Here is a 19,917-nt window from a genome sequence, read left to right as displayed (position 1 = left end):
TATTCCCTTAATAATCAGTTGCAAGGTCTACTTTTGTGAAGGTGATAAACAAAAACTGTTTAAAAACATTCTTAATTTTGTGTTTTAACATATAAACATGGCATCTTTTATACTGGATTCAGCCATAGCATGGTGGGATTATGGTTCACTTTAAAAAGTGTAAAATTATGTTACTCCCAAAGAAATATACACTAAAAATGCACGCAAAAACCAATAAGCACCTGTTTCGTCAATTATTACCACAATCTTTTGAAAAACATGATAGTTTCATTACAGATGAAAAAATACAGAAACACAAAATAGAAGTAAGACTTGCCTTGTACCAAGCATTGCACAATAAAATGAATGCTTCTATCCACTTGCTTGATTTTTTTAAAGCAACTGGTAACACTTCAAACAAATGTACACTTGGACGTAAAAAATGTACCTCATAACAGTCAATGTACTTGCTCCTATATTTAGAAAGTTTATTATAAGTGACATGATTTTACAGCAGTGCTCTTTCTACTTAAACGAAAACACTGATATTTTAGGAAGTAGTTTTTTGGGTGAATAAGAAATTATAAATATAAATTGTCTAGTATTCAATGTGTATAAAATGCCCAAGTATTTCTATACTATCATAATTATAATCATAATTAAAATTTATATTTTTTTGTGTATGTTTTATCATCTGTTAAGTTATTTTGATTTTTTTAATGTACACACTTATCAAGTATTGTGTTTAAATATTTGCAAATTTGTTTACTATTAACTGATGCTAATTTTACTCCAATTACATTATTAATCACAATGATTTACCAATTTGTACTGCAATAAAAATTAGAATTCAAAATGAACTTGAAAAATATAGACAAACTGTTTTTTGTCAAAGTTTAACTAAAGTTTTGTTAAATTATTTTATTTGTATGTTTCACAAATAAAAAAAAAGTTTTTTATGTATTAAAATTTCTTTGATAAACTTAAAAAGTCTCTAGTTTAACATTACTTTGTTTATTAGAATTATTTGTTTTTGTTATTTAAGCTGAGTTTCTTAGCAAAGTATAAATTTTCAGTAGTTATTAAAATTTTGAATGTCAAAAATAAAACAGTTTCAGCAGTTTTTTTTTCAGTGCAAAATATAAATTTTACTAAACTAATTTAATTATTTTAAAAATTCTGCTTTTTTTAGTGAGATAAATAAAAACGATTAAATGTTTTATGTTTTAAGTTTTACACTGTTGATTGATAACAGGTGTTAGTATTTGCTACATAAGCAACACTACCCAAGAAGCTAATTCAACTTTTCTACATTTAGAAAAGGTTGAAAACAAAACTGGTGCTGCAATAGCTCAGGGTTTTAAAAACGTTTTAAAAATTTACAACATTAAAATGCAAAATGTAGTTGTGATTTGTAAGTTTTTGTAACATACTTCTTTTGTAGTTGAATATTTTTTAACTTAAGTTTTTCAAGTCAAATTATTTATAAACAATTTATTTTATATTTCCTATTTCAAAAAATGGAGTTGAAGTAGTATCTATTTTAGTAAGAAAATATTAAATTTAAAACTTTTTGAAAGTATTTTAGTTCAGTTTGTTTGTCATAAAGGTATTTACTAACCAAATTGATAAAATTTTAAAGATTTTGCATAACTTTTACTGTACTTCACATTTTTTCAAAGTTTGGTAACCATTCATTCCATTAAAAAACCAGTTGAAGTGTGTTGATTCGTTAACACACAGAAACATATGTTGGTTCAATAAAGGAAAATTACTGTATAATTTGTTTTTATAAATCAGTTTTGATCATAAATTTTTAAGGTTTTACATATAAATTTTTATTTCAATATGATTACTTAAAAAAACTACTTAAAACAGTAGATATTGATAGTACTGTAATTTTTTTAGTTAGCTCTAGTTTTTTGTTACTTAATATAGTTTTCTAATCAATAAAACAATGTTTTTATTTTTATTTTTTAACAACTTTTGTACTACTCCATGAATACTGGATGGGTTAGTTGAAGAATGAATTGATATTAAGAAATTAATAAAATAAACTTTTAAAGTTTAACCTTTTTTTGTCGACTTTTAAATGAACTACATTTTTTTTTAACTGTTCTATAACTAAATTTTGACAGATAGATGGTTAAAGTTGCAGAACACAATAATATTCTTATGGGAAAGGAAATAAAAATGACCAACTAAAAGAAACTCACCATCTTCATTTTCAAACACAGTCAAGTTTTCTGAAAAACTTACTTACACAACTGTTGAAAAGTTCAAGTTAAAAACAGTTTAATCACAATAGATTTTACCATTACACAAAGGTGTAAAGCAAGAGGTTTGCAGTTTTTTAATTAAAAAAATATTTTAAATGCTTAAGATTTAGACGAAAAATGTCATGGTTTTCTACATGTCTTGTTGCTTATAAAAAATAGTTGTTGCATCCAATTTATTATATATTCTAGAGTCAATGCAATTTTATTTATAATGTCAATTGTAAAATAACATTCTTCAAAGCCAGAGTATATTTGAAGTACTATAGTAATTTTTTCTTAATGTTTTTTGAGATGAGTTTTCGAAAATATAACTTTATAAAATTTTTTTTATACTAACATAGTTTAGTAAATATTTCTAGTTTTATCACATAATTGTTTTTGTAACAACTTTGTCATTTAAATAAAATAATTTTTAAAGATAAATTGTTGTGTTTAAACCGTTAAGAAAATGTTGTTCTTTTTTATCTGGTTTTAAGAGTTATAGTTTCATCAAAAACTTTAGTAAATATAAAAGCTATTTAAGTTTAAATGTATTAAGAAGAACTTTATTTTTTGATTTATTAGATCGTTTAAATTTATATTATTTTTGAACAAAGAAGTAGATTTTTAGTGTTTTTTCTTTTATGGTAATGTTAATAAAAAGATCAAACATATAAAAAAATTCATCTGTAGTAAGTTAACTTTAAAAAAGTTTTATGTTGAAGGGGTGAAAGTCTCAATCAAAAATTCCTTTTTGTGTTATTTTTTTCAATTTTGAATGCTTTTTTTAACTTCTGAAAATAAATTAAGTGTCTTAAAATAAAAGTTACTGTTTAAAGCAGTTTTTTTTAACTGCTTTAAAAGTTTCTTTACATTTTAAGTCAACTTTATATCTACAAAAAGTTATTACTGAAGTTTATTTTTCTCCTTATTTTTACCAAACTATAGCTACTTAAATTTTGTTTGTTTAAACATTCATTGATTTTTAAATGTTCACCTTTGATTGATTTTCATAATTTAGTTTAATAAACCAATTTCTAACAAGCTTATAGTTAATAAAATGCTTTTAAAAGCTTAGTTTTTTAATTTATTTTGAAACTGAATGGTAGTAAACTATTTATAACATGTAATTAGATTTTTTTATCTCCGAAAAAAAAAGTATTTAACAAAAAATAATTTTTACATTCTATATGAACGAAAATGCTGTGTACTAAATTAAAGATTTATAGGTTTTAGAAACATATATTTGTTTCAATTTGCTTGTAAAAAGTTTTTTAGTGTTGACTTTGCACAATCATACTTATTTTGTTCTTGAATTTAAGTTATATTTATTCCTAAGATTGTTTTCTCAATCTATGATACGTTTTTATTTTATAAGCTGTATGATTATAACAATGTTTAGTAGCCTAATAATTTATTTGCTTCATTTGAATTTATTTTTCATACTTACGCGTATTAAAATACTTTTAAATAAATTTAGCGTATTATTAAAAATTCATATATAAAGTCATGAAAAATATTTTTTATTGTTTTTATTTGTTTATGTTTCAATTAAGATGTATTCATTTTAGTATGTTCAAGAAAGTTTTGCTAAAAAGATAAAAATTGTTTATTTCTCAATTAGCTTTTTCTTTATAAAACCATTATGAGTTTCATCTTAATGTATTAAAGTAGGATATTTTTTACTTGACCATGCTAATTCCTAACAAAAGACACGAGTCGCCACTGTTTTTAACAGAACAAACAACTGTTTTAAACAAGGAGAAATAGGAATAAACAGTTTATTTTTTACATAACTAACCAGTTTTGTGTTAAATTTTTTTTTTGTTTCAAAATCAAGCTATATTTTAATTTTGCTCTTGAATGGTTTATACACAACAAATTTTTTTCACCAATTAGAATTTTTTTTTTCTTACTTCGATTAAGTTTAATAATAAAATTACAACTTATTAGTTTTTGATTTTTTCAACTAATTTGTTTTATGAAATCTTTTAAATTATTTACCTTAAAATATTGTTTTATAGATTGATTTTTATTTATATGTATTATTAAAAGCACGAAATTTTAAAAGCTCTAATGTACATGTTTTTTATTTATATGATAAACAAAAACACATTACAAAAGTTGGCAAAAAAATTAAAATAATGCTTTTATTAAGTAATTTATAATAATTATTTATTTATAATAATATAATCTATTATAATAATAATAGTCTTTGTTGGTTATTCTAAATACTTAAGTTTCTTAAAGTTGAAACGCTTATAAATTTTGCAGTCGATCGATACAAACTTTTTTTTTCCTATTTCTGTGTCCTAAAGCTTCATTATTTTTAAAGTATAGTTTATTAAACTATTGAACGGAATTTTATATTTTAAAAATATCTTGCAGTTTAAAATAAAAGTTTTAATTGTATTTTATCGTATGTTTTTTAAATTTATACTTTTTAACTAAGCTTACCAAATGGTTTAAATTAATTTATTTAGACTGTTTAATAAATATAAATTTTGATTTGAAGTTATACAATAAAACTGTTTGCTTTAAATAGAAATTTCTACATGTCAATTTGTGTTGTGGTCCATAAAGTTTATTATAAAATAGCGTAGTTAAAAAAATAGTTTGCATTCATGTTTCACAAATCATTTAATCAAGATTTAAAAAAGTAAACATACAATGAAATTTATATATTTTACTTTAATCTAAAGTTATATTTGTAAAATAAATCTAAATGAATAAGTTAATAGACCTCTGCTTAACAAGTCAGTATTTGTATTCCAAAACTTGCAGTTTACAAATAGCGAAAACTTCTATTGTATCAATTTTTTTGAAGCTTTATGTAACTACTTTCTCATAACTCATTTTACTCTAGTTACCGGTTTCTTCGAGCATGACGAGCTCATAGTACTTAAATTATGGCATCTCTGCCACCAGCTATAACTGTAGAACAGGGTTTCCTATTTTTTTAAAGGCCCCATTAAATAAATAAAGAAGCTATTCCCTCCTCCAATAAGATTTTTCAAAAAATTACCATTAAAAATTTCTAAGACTTTTTTTTGCTCTTCGTCATCAACTCCAGAATAATTAGTTTAAGTTTTAGATTATGACGTTGTAACTTCCTCTTTTTAAGCTTACAGCCCCCAGAATTTCCTGAAAACTTTTCATAATATTTAGTATAAGTTTCAAAACTATTAAGACCTTTTTTTTTGCTGTTCGTTGACAACTCAAGAATATCTAGTGTAAGTTTGAAACTATGAATTCGTGGCCTCCCTATGGCTCCTTTACTGCTCATTGTCCCCTCTTTGGCCCCTTTGCTGCTTATGGCCCCCAAGGAAGCCACTTTAGGAAACCCTGGAAAATGTAGAAAAGTTTAAGTATATTATTAAAATAAGCAACTGATAGTTGGTTTACAGTACATTGCTAAACTACTAAATATGTTAAAGTTACTATCATAAAACTTTTAGTTTTCAACATTTTGTGCAATGTGCATATTTACTACTAGGCAAAACAAATATAACAAATTTAATTTTTTCTACTAACTATGGCATAAAGACAACTGTATAATTTTAATTGTTTGCATTTGTATAAATTTAAAAGCAATTATTTTTCTGAGGCGTAATTAAAACGATCTTTTTTTTATTCAATGTTATTAAATACATATAATTAATATAACTTAGGTTGGAAATTGTCAAAGGAATTTTTTAATGGTCAGTTGTATATTTTATAATATTTAAACAAGCTTTTATAGTTTTTGTTACTAAATTAAAAGCATGTCTCAGTATTTTAAACATTAAAATACAAACTATAATACTTTTAAGTTTCAACATTATGTTTAACATGTTTTTTAGAACCTATTTGTAATAACTTTTATAAAGTACAAGATTTGACTTTTCTTAAAACTGTAACAATCTTTAAAGATATATAAAGGTCCTAGAACCAATTATTTTGAGCGCTTTTTTTGTCGTTCAATAAACTATGCTGTATACAATTAACTTCAAATGTTTTAAGATTCTATTTTCAAAATAATGTTTCAGTCAAAAAAGAGATCATCAGTTAATAATGAAATCTTATTTAAATAAGACTATAAGTTTCTATAGTTTCCATCTTCTTTATTTTGTATAAATTACAAGTTGACCTTATTTTGTTCAAGTAGCAGCAGGGCAGACTTAATGATTTAATCAGATATCAACTTCTGATTCCAGGTAAGAGCCAAACGAACTCCAATGTAAGGATTTTAGATAGTTTTCATCATAATCGACCTTTAAAAAGGATCTATTCATTTATTTTATTTAAACACCCTAAAGATTCTCCAGCGAAGTTTCAGCCCAAGTCCCACATTAAAACTTAAAAGTTAATTTTCTATGAGAAAAATCTTTTGTAGAAATATTGGAAAAAAAAACGTAATAGAATTTATAGGGCAATTTTTCTAGAGTCATCCAAAAAGCTTTTCGCGAACCGAACTTGTAAAATAAAACAATAGATAGCCACGTAGCTGTAACGTAAAAACTAAAAAACTAAATTAAAAAAAAAATGTAATGAAATTTTTACTTATATAACAATGCTGCATACTAATAGGATAAATACAAAAGAATATTAGATTAAGTCAGTTAAATCGACTCAAGTATCGAAAAAAAACTATGTTCTATAAAAAATATATGGTTTGTTTAGTATCTATGTCAAATATTGGTAAATAGAACGATAATAAAACTATAAGGCATTATATAAATATATAATTAATTATGAAACATATCAATAAAAGCTATAAAAGCTAAACTGTAAAACTTTTAATTTATAACTAAATAAAGTGAAAATTATCAAACATAAGCTCAAAGAAGACAAACAAAATTATCCATCATACATAGGTTGGCTTAAGCCTTGAGAAAAATAAAAACAACTTTAAATTTTTACAATAAAATCTTGATGAGCGTGGTTTAAAGTACTTTGTTAAAATTGTTTAATTAACCATTTTTGGGTAATTTAAAGTTATAAACCATTGTTTTTACAATAAAGGAAATTAAATATTTACATAATTTTATGCTTTGCACAAAACTAATTTTCTAAAAAGTACACTAAAACTTTAAAAATTGAAGATTATACAAAGATTTTTTTGTCAGAATATTGCTCATTTTATCTGTTTACTGTACTTAATTCTTCCAACTATTTTTATTATCACACTGGATGCAAATTAAAACATTGAAATTATATTATAAATATAAAATACTAACTTAAAAGTGCTTTTATTAGAAGAATGCAAACTGCTAACTGCAATAATGTCAAAATTTGTATGCTAAAATGTTAATTATGTCTGTTTTAAATTTCCTTAATCTTTAAGTTTAATTGAATTAATCAAAAGTTGTATTTGTTGTATATTTTAGTAAGAACAGCTAGGGGCAAGCGTGAGTGTTTAGATTTAAAATTTTGTGTAATTTCGGTAAATTTTAAATGTTTGTACTGCACTGCTGTATTATTACTGTTTTTTTCCTTCTAATTGTTAACCAGTAGTTGTTATGGCCATCATCAACAGAGTATATGGTCAACATCTCAACTCTGTTGATGATGGCCGAAATAAATACTGGTCAAAACTGATCAAACAAGCACAGACCATAATCTCACAATAAGCTGACAATGTCTTAGACGTTGAGCTATGAATGATTTAGATGTGTCAATTTTTTCAACTTTAACCACTAATGGTCGCTTCAGAACTTTGTACTAAGCCCGCTTGGTTAAGTCTCAACAGCGGTTTCACGCGACTATGCCTGCCTGATGAGTCTAATTTAGGACGAAACCGGTCGTAGGTTGTCTCGGATGCTGTTGTTGTTGATCTTGCGGTAAAGTTTACTAATTATTATAAATTAATAAAAATAAATTAAAAGAGGTTACTATATGTGCTTATAAATATACAAAGCACCAAAATAAAAATTTATTAAAATTATACAAGCTTGTCAGAAACTTATTCGGTTACCTTAGCAGCTTTTAAGCCAAGGCAATAACAACATTTCATTATTTACGCTGTTTTTTAATTTTCATTAAGGTTTAATTATTGGTTCACAATTTGTTAAATTTTAAATAAATAAGGAATGTGCTCTTTTAAAGTTTGATTCTTAAAGTTTTTGAATTAATAGAGAACCAAGCTATGGGTTTTTGTTTAAAAATTAGCCAATTTAAAGCATTATTACACAGTCAAAGCTACAATTTTATAACTAAAGTATGCCTTGAATAATTTTTATAAACTAAGTTGCCAACTCTATATTAAGAAAGTTATGTTTAAATACTTTATAAGAATTTATTAAACTTTTTTTTCAACAATTTGATATTTTTATAGCTAGATAATATTAATTGTTTCTTATGCTTACATTTTAAAAGTTTAAGCATCTCACGATCAACCCTAGCTAAGTTTTTTTTTGTTTCAAATAATTAAAAACTTAACATATAAGTTTGTATAAACCAATTGCTATCTGTGAACTTATATTTCAATGATAAGTTTTAAAACAAGGATAGTACCTAAGTTTTTTTATGTTTTTACTAATCTCATTTAAAACTTTTTTACAAGTTTGAATAGAACATATGAAAGAACATATACATACAATTGTGTAATTACTAGTGAAATCATTTAAGTTTACAAAAATTGTTTTATTGTTTTTCAACATATATTTATGGTTTTAAGTGTTTAAGTGTTCAACACTCCAATGATGAAAACTTTATAAATACATGTTTTTGTTTATCTTTCATGTGTTGAAGGATTGTTTATATACATATCAATCTAAATTCAGTATTTATTGGTTTCTTCTGTAGTACTAGATACTGTATATAAAATTTAGCATTCTTTTGCTTATTCTATATATTGTAACAAAGTTTAACAGTTTAATTGCGTTTTGTTGTACTTTGTATCAGAAAAATCATTTACAATATGATTTTTTTTCATTTTTTTTCAAACGAAGACGTTTTGCTACATGAGCAGTACATCAGACAAAATCAAACTTGCAGAGATAAACTACAATAAAGATGCTTTAATAGTAACGAAAACAAATAAAGAGCTAATAATTTTTATCGATTGCGATAATTAACTTTTCAGTAAAATAGTAACTTAATAGGTTTCAAGATAGTTATTTATTGCTAATGTATTCATTATGATACTAGTTTAATGTATTTTACTAAAAATAATTGTAATTTCACTCTTGTGGCAGTGATAACATGATTGGCTTTTTGATTTGATTTTTTTTGTTGTAGCGCTTGAGAACTTTAGAACTTGAGAACTTGAGGCTTTTAGTGTTGAAATTTTAGCCTTTGAGTGTTCTTGAAATGGTATGTCACCAAAGGTTTTTTTTAATCGTTTAAAAGATAGTTTTTGTTTATTATATTGTTGATAATTAAACTTTAATATTAACGGGTAGGTAATATTACACATGATGTAACTAACTCACTTTTCCCCAGAAAACGTTTATTGTCGCAAGTGGTAGAGTTTGAGACTGATGTTTTTTACCATTAAGATAAATTTAATGTATTAATATTATGTACATTAAGTATACGTATAAAAATTACAGTTACAAAACAAAGCCATAATTACAAAACCTTTTAAAGTTAAATACCACATTTACCAACGATAAAAACCAAAAGTTATATAACCATTTAAAAACATCATTTTTTAAAATTAAATAAAACTAATCAATTGCACACAGCTAGCTAATTGCTTGTAGAATTTTCAAGAAGACAATATAACTTCGTCAAATAAAAAATTATGTCACTTACTAAGTGCAGATTTATTATTACCAAAAATATATGCATGTTATATGTCCTAGACATGAAAATAAACTGTATCCTGGTTCATGACTTAATAACCGAAAGGTTTTTTCGTACACCAGGTCCTTGGACCAATTTTTTAAGCGCTTATTTGTCGTTCAATAAACAATGTAAGTTGTGTAACTTGAAAAGATTGTATACTGCTAATTCTAATAAAATAAATGAACTGATCAAAATAAATGAACTTGTTAGAATTTCTTCCCACTAAAGCAAAATTTTTACTTGAATTTATATATAGTTTATTCGTTATATTGACATGTGTCTTATTATCTATATTTTTTTAATATTTTTGTAAATCAACTCGCAACAATCCTCTGTCAATTTTCAATTCTAAAACTATTGCTGCTGCCTTTTAAAATTAAAATCATTCTAAAGGCTAAGTATACTTTTATAGATGTTAAATTTTATTTTTATCTTTAAGCTTTTGTCCATTTGAGTTTGGAAACTAAATTTTTTGTAATTTTTCTTAGTGTACACCTAATCACCTGAAGTAAATATTACTAGTGTTTGTTTTTTCTTTGTCAGTTATAACAAGTTTTTACAATTAAATCAATTAAATTGAAAGTTTTATAGCATTTACTACATTACATGGTTTCTCAATAATTAAAAATAAATAAACCAACAATAAACAATATTATTATTAATTGAACGAAAAAAACAAAGCTCAAAGTATTTGGTTCTAAAAACTGGTGAACAAAGAACCTTTTGGTTGTCAGGTCGCACACAAAAAAAATTTTCCTGCAAACTCCGATCTCAAGTTTAGTAGTTTATTATTGATTGTGAATGCAATTTAAAGTCTTTCCAGATTGCAGGGAGCGTTTAATGCTTATTTACCAGATTTGTTTTTTTAGTGGAATGAAGAATCTTCCATCTTATAGATTTTTTCCATTTGGCATTGTCATCTTTAATTTTTTTATTTTGTTGACAAATCTGCTGAGTCTTGTGTTTTTTTCTTTTTTTTATTTCTAAAGTCATGCATGTGCTCGTAGAATCTTTTCTTTAATTGTCTCCTTGTGGACCCAATCCATGTTATCTCTTTGTTTTTATATTCTACTGTAACTTTATAAATTACTCCTTTGGTAAGCATTTCCCATCAAATGAACAATTAATTTTTTGATATGCAATAGCAAGAACATAACCATCGTCTGTGATTATTTTGTTCAAGTTTTTTGAAGAATTTTGTGATTATGTATAAAGATTTCTTTCTCCAGATTGGGCATACAAGAATGTGAGATTTTCATAGTATTTCTCATTAATAAAGCTCCATAAAAACCTGATTTTGGAAAGTGTTTGCTTATTAACTTAAGGAACTCTTTTTATATGTTTGCTTTTTTACATTACTAAATAATTTTTATTGTCTTTGAAGCTGTAATTTCGTAAGATGAACTGTTCTTGCGACAAAAAAATTGTCAAGTAAATAAATTAAAAACAAAATTTAATTCTATGGAACATCTCCTAGTGTTAGAATTGATTACTTTGATATACCATCTGTGTTTAACATGATAGGAATGCTGCTTCTACAATAATCATTACAATTCTAGTTTTTACAATAACAATAGCAAGCTATTATAGTTGAAAAAAAGTAATTATTCGGTAAAAGTGAACTTTCATACAAACTTTTTATCGTCGTTTCAACTAACACTTATAGTTTCGTTTAAAATTTACTTGACTTCTTTTATCTTACTAAACGCTTAGTAATTATTCTAAAGTTCAAAACTTTCTAACATGCTTAAAAGTTTTCGATTTCGAATATTTAAACTGTATTAAATAAGTTTGTTCTTGGAATATTATAAAACAAACTAGATTTTAAAAAATACATAAGATATTTTTTTATAGTTGAACTGCTTCTACTTTTTTGGAACTAATATATAATATGTAGCAAAGTTTATCAATAAATATGATTTAAATTTTTCTTCGTTTAAATTTAATTTTGTTATATTAAAAGACCTTTATTTGTTGTTAATAAAATATTTTCAAGTTTGATACGTTACATGTTCTAGTTAATAATGAGTATTTAACAAAATGTGTATAATATACATTTCAGTCTTTTTTCCTTATATAAACCATAAAATATGTTTCGAAAGATTAAAAAATACTTTAGCTATTTAATGAAATTTTAAAAAGAATATAATTACTTTGCTCTTATTTCTAATACACTTTATATTAAGCATCGTGCCTATAAAATAATAAACTTTCATTAGTTCTATATATTTAATGAAAATAAAAAAAAAGAAATCAATCGAAAAAGAACTATTACATTTGTTTTAAAACTTCAAATGTTAAGACAATACAAATTTATTGGTTGTAAAAGCTAGATTTTGAAATTTAGATAATTAAGTTTTTAGGCTTAAAAATTAGGTCAAAAAAGTATAATCTTTTAAACAGCTAAGTTTAATGAACTGGCATTTACACTGGCTTTAAAGCTACTTGTAATAAAATCTAAATGAAAAAAAAAAAAAGAAGTTACTGGAAGTATGATTTGGTAGAAAACTAAACAATGAAAATTTAAGTTTAACAAATATAAAGTTCTAGACCAGACTTAAACATGTATAAATTAAGTTTTTAGGGTTTATCGTATACGGTATACCTTTATATGTACATCAACCTTTATAAGTTCGTACATTAATTAGATATTGTCTTGTTTATTTAATCTAGTTTTGTTATTTTTATTTTATATACGTTACAATATATAAACTTTAGCTGTATCACAATTTGTTTTCGATAAATAATTTTTTTTTTTCGTAAATAGTACACTTTCAAGTTGCTAAAATTCAAAATAAGGAGAATTCTGAATACCGAATAATACTTTATTTTATTAATTCTTTAATTAACAATGAAGTGCTCGAGAAAATTTTGACGATTACCTCATAGAATCCTGTCTACTTTATGGAATTGAAACAAAAAATAAAAAAGAATACAACTAATTTTAACAATGTTAGTTTATATAATTTAATAGTACTATTCTATTTGTTTTGTTGTTTTATTATTTAAAATATGATCATACAATATAATTGAATATCTTATAACAAAAAACTTTATCTAACTCAAAACTTTTTTTAATATATTTGATTTAAAAATATCAACTTTTACATTAAAGTATTATAGATTAAATTACAAACACTGTATACAGTATTTAGTAAATGATTAAAATTCAAAAAGTTATATCTTGTAAGAATTACGGTTGAAAACAATAAAAAATGTACTTAAGTTAAAATCAACTTAGTTCTAAAACTGTATTAAGCATGTTTTTGATTTATGCTACTAGAACTTTTAATTTTGTCCCTGGTATTGACAAGAAATTGCTGTTTACTATTCAAAATGAAAAAAAGTCAAATTTTCTATTTTGAGAAAAACCCAGTTTGTCTGGTAGTGTTTTCTTTTAGTTGAGTTTTTGATCACATACCCTCTTTAAACATGACTAAACAACCATCTGTACAAGTTTATGGTAGAAAAGTAAGTATTTTTTATTGGCTATTTATTATATTATGATTAGAAATTATATTTTATGTTGTTTTTAAGCTTAGTTAGATTTATTTAATTTTGAAATGCATGGAAATCATTTTATATTATAAAGTTTATTTCTTTGTTAATAAATCTCATGTTAAAAGTTTTAATTTTTATGGTTTTAGTTTAATAAATTTATTACAACTCAAGTTGTCACTTAGTACCCTATCTAATGTTACTAATACTCTACTTTTTTTCATCTTTTATTCCATTTTATAAATAGTTTATCTTTTTTAAATTTCTTATATCAGGTTATAAATTCTTAATATAAAATAAAAAATTATAGAATTGACTATCCCAATGAAAGTTCTGTGTAGGCCTTTTTATGTTTTATAAGTAAAAATTGATTATTATTGTTGTTGTTAAAAGTCAAGGTCTTTTTAAAATATGTAAACATGGTTACAAATATGTTCATATATATCATGTACAAATCATAATAGAAAATTTCAATTAATATTTTAAAAAATTTGAAATGCTCTAAATCTACATGCCAAGATGAATTGGAAATAAACTATTTCAAATTACTAAGTATTATTCTTAATTTATTATAAATTTTTACTTCAATTTAAATTTATATACAACAGCTTTCAATATAATTGAAAATTTTGAAATTAGTTTTGTCATTCTTCCAACTAGTTTTAAATTAATATTTATTTACATAAAACTGACAGTTTATAGTATTTATACATGTAACAGATGTTAAATTGTTTTAATTCATTTTGTAACTTGAAGTAATGTTGCTGCGAAGTAACTGTGAAAGTTACAGACTGTTATTTTAAACCTAGTTTTTTTTATTTCTAATCTTTGCATCAATCTTAATTTAATTTTATTAGAGCTATATTTCCCATTATATGATTTTTATATTTTAGTAATTAATTATATCATGGCTCGACCCCTATAAGTATAGCCACTTGAAAAATAAACTTTCCCTGTTAATTATTTTTTAATGACAACAGGGTTGCCACATACTTTGAGTAATCATGACATCTAGGATATTTAATTATTATAAAAAATCTCAGGATATTATGTTTTTTTAATTTTTTCAACTAAACCAGTATATTTTTATAGGTTATAATGACATTCAATTGACTAAATTGCAATATTATGTGTTTTAATATCCAATTTTGTTGAATTACTTGATATTTTTGATAATTATAAAAAGCAACCATAAGGATTCAAAAAATCTCAAGAGTTTATCAAGATAGTATTTTGCAACGTAAGGGTGCCAACCCTGTGTTAGTAATTATATTTTTATTATAATATTGCAATTGAGTTAAAATGATTCACAATATAGTTATGACCTAGGCCTCTTATCTTAATTTTGAACTAATTATTAAATATTAGGTAAACAAGGACCACTAAAATTATTACTTTTCAAAAACGTGAGATAGGTGACTATCTTAAAATCTTAAGTTGTTTTTTTGAAATTTGACAATGTATAAAATTTCCTTTATACTTTATATATTGATACAGACAGGGTTGACACTAAACCTGAAATCCTGGAAAAAACCTGCAATTTGACAATTTAGACTAATTTATTTAAACCTGGAAAAAACAGAAACTTAAGAAATTTTGAAAAAGAAAACTTTTGAAAAACCTGGAACATTTTACAAAAATCTCTAATAAACCTAGAGCCATCAACACTTTTTGTATAATGCTACCAAAAATCTATCATAGAGATAACTAATCAAAAAATTTTAGTTAAAGCTTTTGTTAACAAACAATGCAAATTATACAGTATCCTCTCTTTATTACATTAATGTGTTAATGTGTTGACAGAGACATGTGTTTGTGTACAAGTAGGTAGTGGGTACAGTATAATTTATTAATATCATCAAGATAATATCTATTGTCACCAGAATAATTAAAAAAAACATATCTTAAGTATTATTACAGCATCCATTTAATGTTGTTATACTATTTAACACAGTTGTTAATTTTAATTTTAACTTTTAAACTATATATAGACCTCAAATCTAGAAGAAATTTTTAAAACAGTGGCAACCTAAACATATTAATCTTTAAAATTTGCATTTTGATAAACCTAAGTTCTTAAATTAAGTGACAATGTATATCATGTTTAATGTATTATATTAAAGATGGAACACCTTGAATGTATTTAATATATTCATTACTTTTTTATAAAATTTAGTTTGATATTTGTCTCTAGTTTTGAACTTAAACAGAATAAGACCATAAAAGAAATGTACATTGGGTACATAAAAAACGTTTGTAGTACTGAATTAATGTAGTTCATATAAACCAATTAAATGAACTCAATAAGCAATGATGAATACTTGTTGTCTGAATGTTCATTCAAAATGCTGGCAGTGTTTAAGGTTTTCTTGAACATTGCTATTGGTGTTTTATAGAACAAACAGTTGATGACAAATGTGTCACTAATCTGAGCTTGTTATTCAAATAAAAACAAATTTAATTACAAGTTATACCATTTCTAACTGTTAATCAACTCTTAGAAAACCGCCACCGCAGTTGCTCACTGCAAGCGTGGTAAGGGAATGATCAAGGTCAACGGCAAGCCTTTGGACCTCATCACCCCTGAGACCCTCAGGTACAAGCTCCAGGAGCCAATCCTTCTGCTTGGCAAGGCCAGATTTGAAGGTGTTGATGTCAAAATCAGGTATAGTTTTTCATAAACACCTATAGATATTTTTGATCATCACTATAAATTTATTTTCATACCTACATGTATACAGTTATACTTGAAATTTCGATTATACTGACTATACTCGAAGTTTTTGAATAAAAAAGTAAATTTAAAACTTAAATTAAAAAAAAAACAAGTACAGTGATTCACAACAGTAAATGTTTTATGAGAATAAATTAAAGAAAATCCTTGTTTATATATTTTTATTAGGTTTTTAAATATTTTGACAACAGTTTGAATACTAAAGTTTATCATTCTTGTATATTTATATAAAAAATTGAGATATAATGTTAATTGTTCTGTTTTATGCTTTAATTTTTCAACAAAGGCCAAACTTACAGTATGATTTTGAAATATATTTTAACTATCTTGAACATTATTATTAGTTTGATTTTTCAATTCATGTATAATAATTTTAGTTTTTACAGTTACTTAGAGTAAATCAATTAAAACTGTCATAGTTAAACCATTTATTTTTTCATATTTTAATTGAAAAACCATTGTTTTATTGTAAATTAATTCAAACTTTTTGCTTAGTTTAGAAGATATCATTAAACTGGTTAAATTTTAATACCCCCAACAGCTATTTTAATATTTTGAGAAAACTCCTTTGATATGTAAATTGATGAACAAATAGTATGGTTATAGTAGTTGGGTTTATTTAAATGTTTTGGTAAATTATTTCCAAATTGATTAAAGAAATACTTAAAACTTAAAGAAACTTAGTAATTTCATATGGTTAGAAATTTATTGGATCTATAAATAGAAAAATAACTATCAAAATAAGAAACCTTGAATATTTCCTTGTCCCTTTATTTGATGACTATAAGTACCACTAGCTAAAAATGATACAAGTTTTTTCTAAAACAATAAATTTTCAATTTTAGACACTAAGTATTGTGCTGTAAAAAACTAAGATAATTTTTCATGGTGTGTTAATACTTGCAATTTCAATTCTCTCCAAATTAAGTCCTTTTACTATCAACATTACTTGATACTTTTTGAAATTTTTGAAATTAAGATAGACATTTTATGACAATAAGTAAACAATAGTTGTGCTAAATATGCAATATGTGAGATAACAATTTAATGAAACTTATGTTTTTTAACTTACCTCTTCCATTAGGATTCTCCCCAATTTTGTACCCTTATATCTCAAAAACTAGTTTAAATTTAAAGATCACTGAAAAGAATATCTAAGTTTTAAGATTATCTTTTAATGTGGCTACATGATCGTAATATATTTCTTAAAAGGAATTTAACTGCTTTTTTTTTTAATTACTGAAATAAGTTCATTTGTTAAGCAAAAATTTAAATGTTTTTTAAAATTTTATAATCTTAAACAAAACTGTAAGTTATACTTTATATTCACATTTGAGTAGTTGTTTTGAAAAATCCAGAAATACAATTATAATAATAAAATTAAAGTTTCTCACCAATTATTTATTAGTTAATTGTTATTTTAATCGTTGCATAACTTTTTTTTTTGTTTTACTAAATTAAAAAAGAAAAAGTTTTTACAAGACAGCAATTAAAGTTTCAGATAATTCGCAAATACAAATTATTTGGTATTTAATTTGTATTTTTCATTTCAATATATATGGATTAATTGTTTTTACCTTAACATTCTTTATTTTAACTATTATTTTACATCTTATATTGTTATAAACTATTATTTTTGTCCATTTAATACTTCAATAAAAATGTAACAAGAAAATGATTAACTTTTATATTGAAAAGTTACATACTGAATTCTTTTTACAAACATAAAACCAATAATTGTTTGAAAAAAGTTAACTTAGTTTGAATTTGTAACCGGTCTGTACCTAAATGTCACCCTAATCAAAGAAAATATAGTTTTCAAGTTTGAAGAGAAATTATGCATTGCTATTTATTTTAACAAAGTTCACCTTGTAATTATTGAAATATTTTCGAAACATAAAATATGTCACGACATTCTGTATTTTGCTGCCTAACCTGAATTTGAATTTTTAAAAGTCATATTTGTTTGATATCTATTAGTGTATTTCTAAAACAAATTAGTTATGATAAGTAAATGATGATAACATTGCTGTTCACATTCTGAAATACAAATGTTGATAAGCTTAATCTGATACCATATAAATATCCTGATGTAAAACTTAAATTTATCAATCTTATTATTAAATTTATTTTTGTTTACAGAGTAAACGGAGGTGGACGTGTTTCTCAAATCTATGCCATCCGTCAAGCTCTCGCCAAATCTTTGGTTTCATACTACCAAAAATGTTAGTATTGTTGTAATATAAGTTGTTGTATAAAATAATGGTTAAAATATTGTTCTACCTTCTAAATTTAATTTAAACACTTGATAACCATGTATTTAAAAAATATAAAATGTTTCACCTCCATTCTTTGAATTTTAATTAGAGTTTTACAATCAGCTTTATTTTAGTTTCTTGGTACACTTATTTGAAATTAAGTTTGAACTTCTGAGGTATATTTAATTGTTATATGTTTTATTTAGACTTTTAATTTAGACTTAGATTTGATGTTTTATTGACCTAAAAATATATTAAGGTTAATAAAATATATTTTCCTTTTGTCTAAATTTAGTTATATATATTTTTTATCCTAATTAAAATGGTCTACATCTAACAAAATTCTCAGAAGTCTGATTTTGATCCTATTTGTTTAAATCTGTATTTTATTGTTAAATGTTAACTTTGAAGACCCTTTAAAAATGTTAAATTTAAAAAAAAAATTTTGAACTGGCAAGCATGTTGTTTTTAATTATAATTTAATATAAAATCTGAGACAGTTTGTATGATAATAAAATTTATGCAAATATTAATATCAGTGAAAATGATGAAAAAACTATTGCGTTTTCTTAGTCGACAAACGAACCAAATTCATTTATAACAATCAGGTTTTCTGATTTTATTTGATTTTGGTTTCAGACTATGATTATTACGTGTCACTAATCTGAATTCACTGTATTAAACTTGATTGAAAATTGTTAAACATTTCTCACTAATTGAAAGGATTTAAAATTCAAATGATATGATAGCCCACTGCTAATGAAAGCGCTTTTCCAAATTTTTACAACTTCTGAAAATGAAATCGCTTGTCCATTGGTAGACCCCGGAGTACTATTATGACATCACACAATTTACCTTACACTCAAAGAGAAATGTTTTGCAATTTTCATGGAGTTTACCAACCATTGAATGTACATAATGCATGTAACTATAACAAAATATACAACAAACGTTATTTTTCAGTCGTCGATGAGGCATCCAAGAAGGAGATCAAAGACATCCTCCAGACCTACGACAAATCTCTCCTCGTAGCCGATCCAAGGAGGAAGGAAGCCAAGAAGTTCGGAGGTCCCGGTGCCAGGGCCAGATACCAGAAATCATACCGTTAAAATTCTTCCAGAGCATTGGGAATTTTTATTGTTGTGTGTTTTCGCGCTAGATAATTAAAATTACTAGTTAAAATTTGTTTTTAACAGTTAGTGTGTAGTTTGTTTTATTAAATAATCAATATTATAAAAGTCTCTAGAATAATTGTTTATCAAGCTGTTTCGGCTAAAGTTTGTCCATAAACTCTTATAATAATTCATTCATTTTTAATTGAAAAGACTTGATGTCTATTTTAGACAAGTTTTCTCTTTTAAAAGGCTCTTCTACTTAATAAATATGAATATTTAAAAATGGTAGTTAGCAAAAGTAT

The 19,917-nt window shown here is 24.3% G+C and overlaps 1 protein-coding gene across 1 annotated transcript; it reads left to right on the top strand.

Annotated features, from left to right (window-relative positions):
- Window positions 1–13,375: 13,375 nt before the first annotated feature.
- On the top strand, window positions 13,376–19,699 carry LOC145835518 (small ribosomal subunit protein uS9-like). The gene is made up of 4 exons (XM_082943162.1): window positions 13,376–13,481; window positions 16,010–16,173; window positions 18,385–18,467; window positions 19,464–19,699. The coding sequence occupies exons 1-4, from the start codon at window positions 13,443–13,445 to the stop codon at window positions 19,607–19,609; spliced, it is 432 nt and encodes a 143-aa protein (XP_082799288.1). The 5' UTR covers window positions 13,376–13,442; the 3' UTR covers window positions 19,610–19,699.
- The last annotated feature ends 218 nt before the right edge of the window (window positions 19,700–19,917 follow it).

Source organism: Thalia democratica, chromosome 5 (assembly GCF_965202585.1).
Source record: "Thalia democratica chromosome 5, ktThaDemo2.hap1.1, whole genome shotgun sequence".
Classification (NCBI taxonomy): domain Eukaryota; kingdom Metazoa; phylum Chordata; class Thaliacea; order Salpida; family Salpidae; genus Thalia; species Thalia democratica.
The sequence above is the reverse complement of the archived record's forward strand: the minus strand, read 5'-3'. Positions and strand labels throughout refer to the sequence as shown.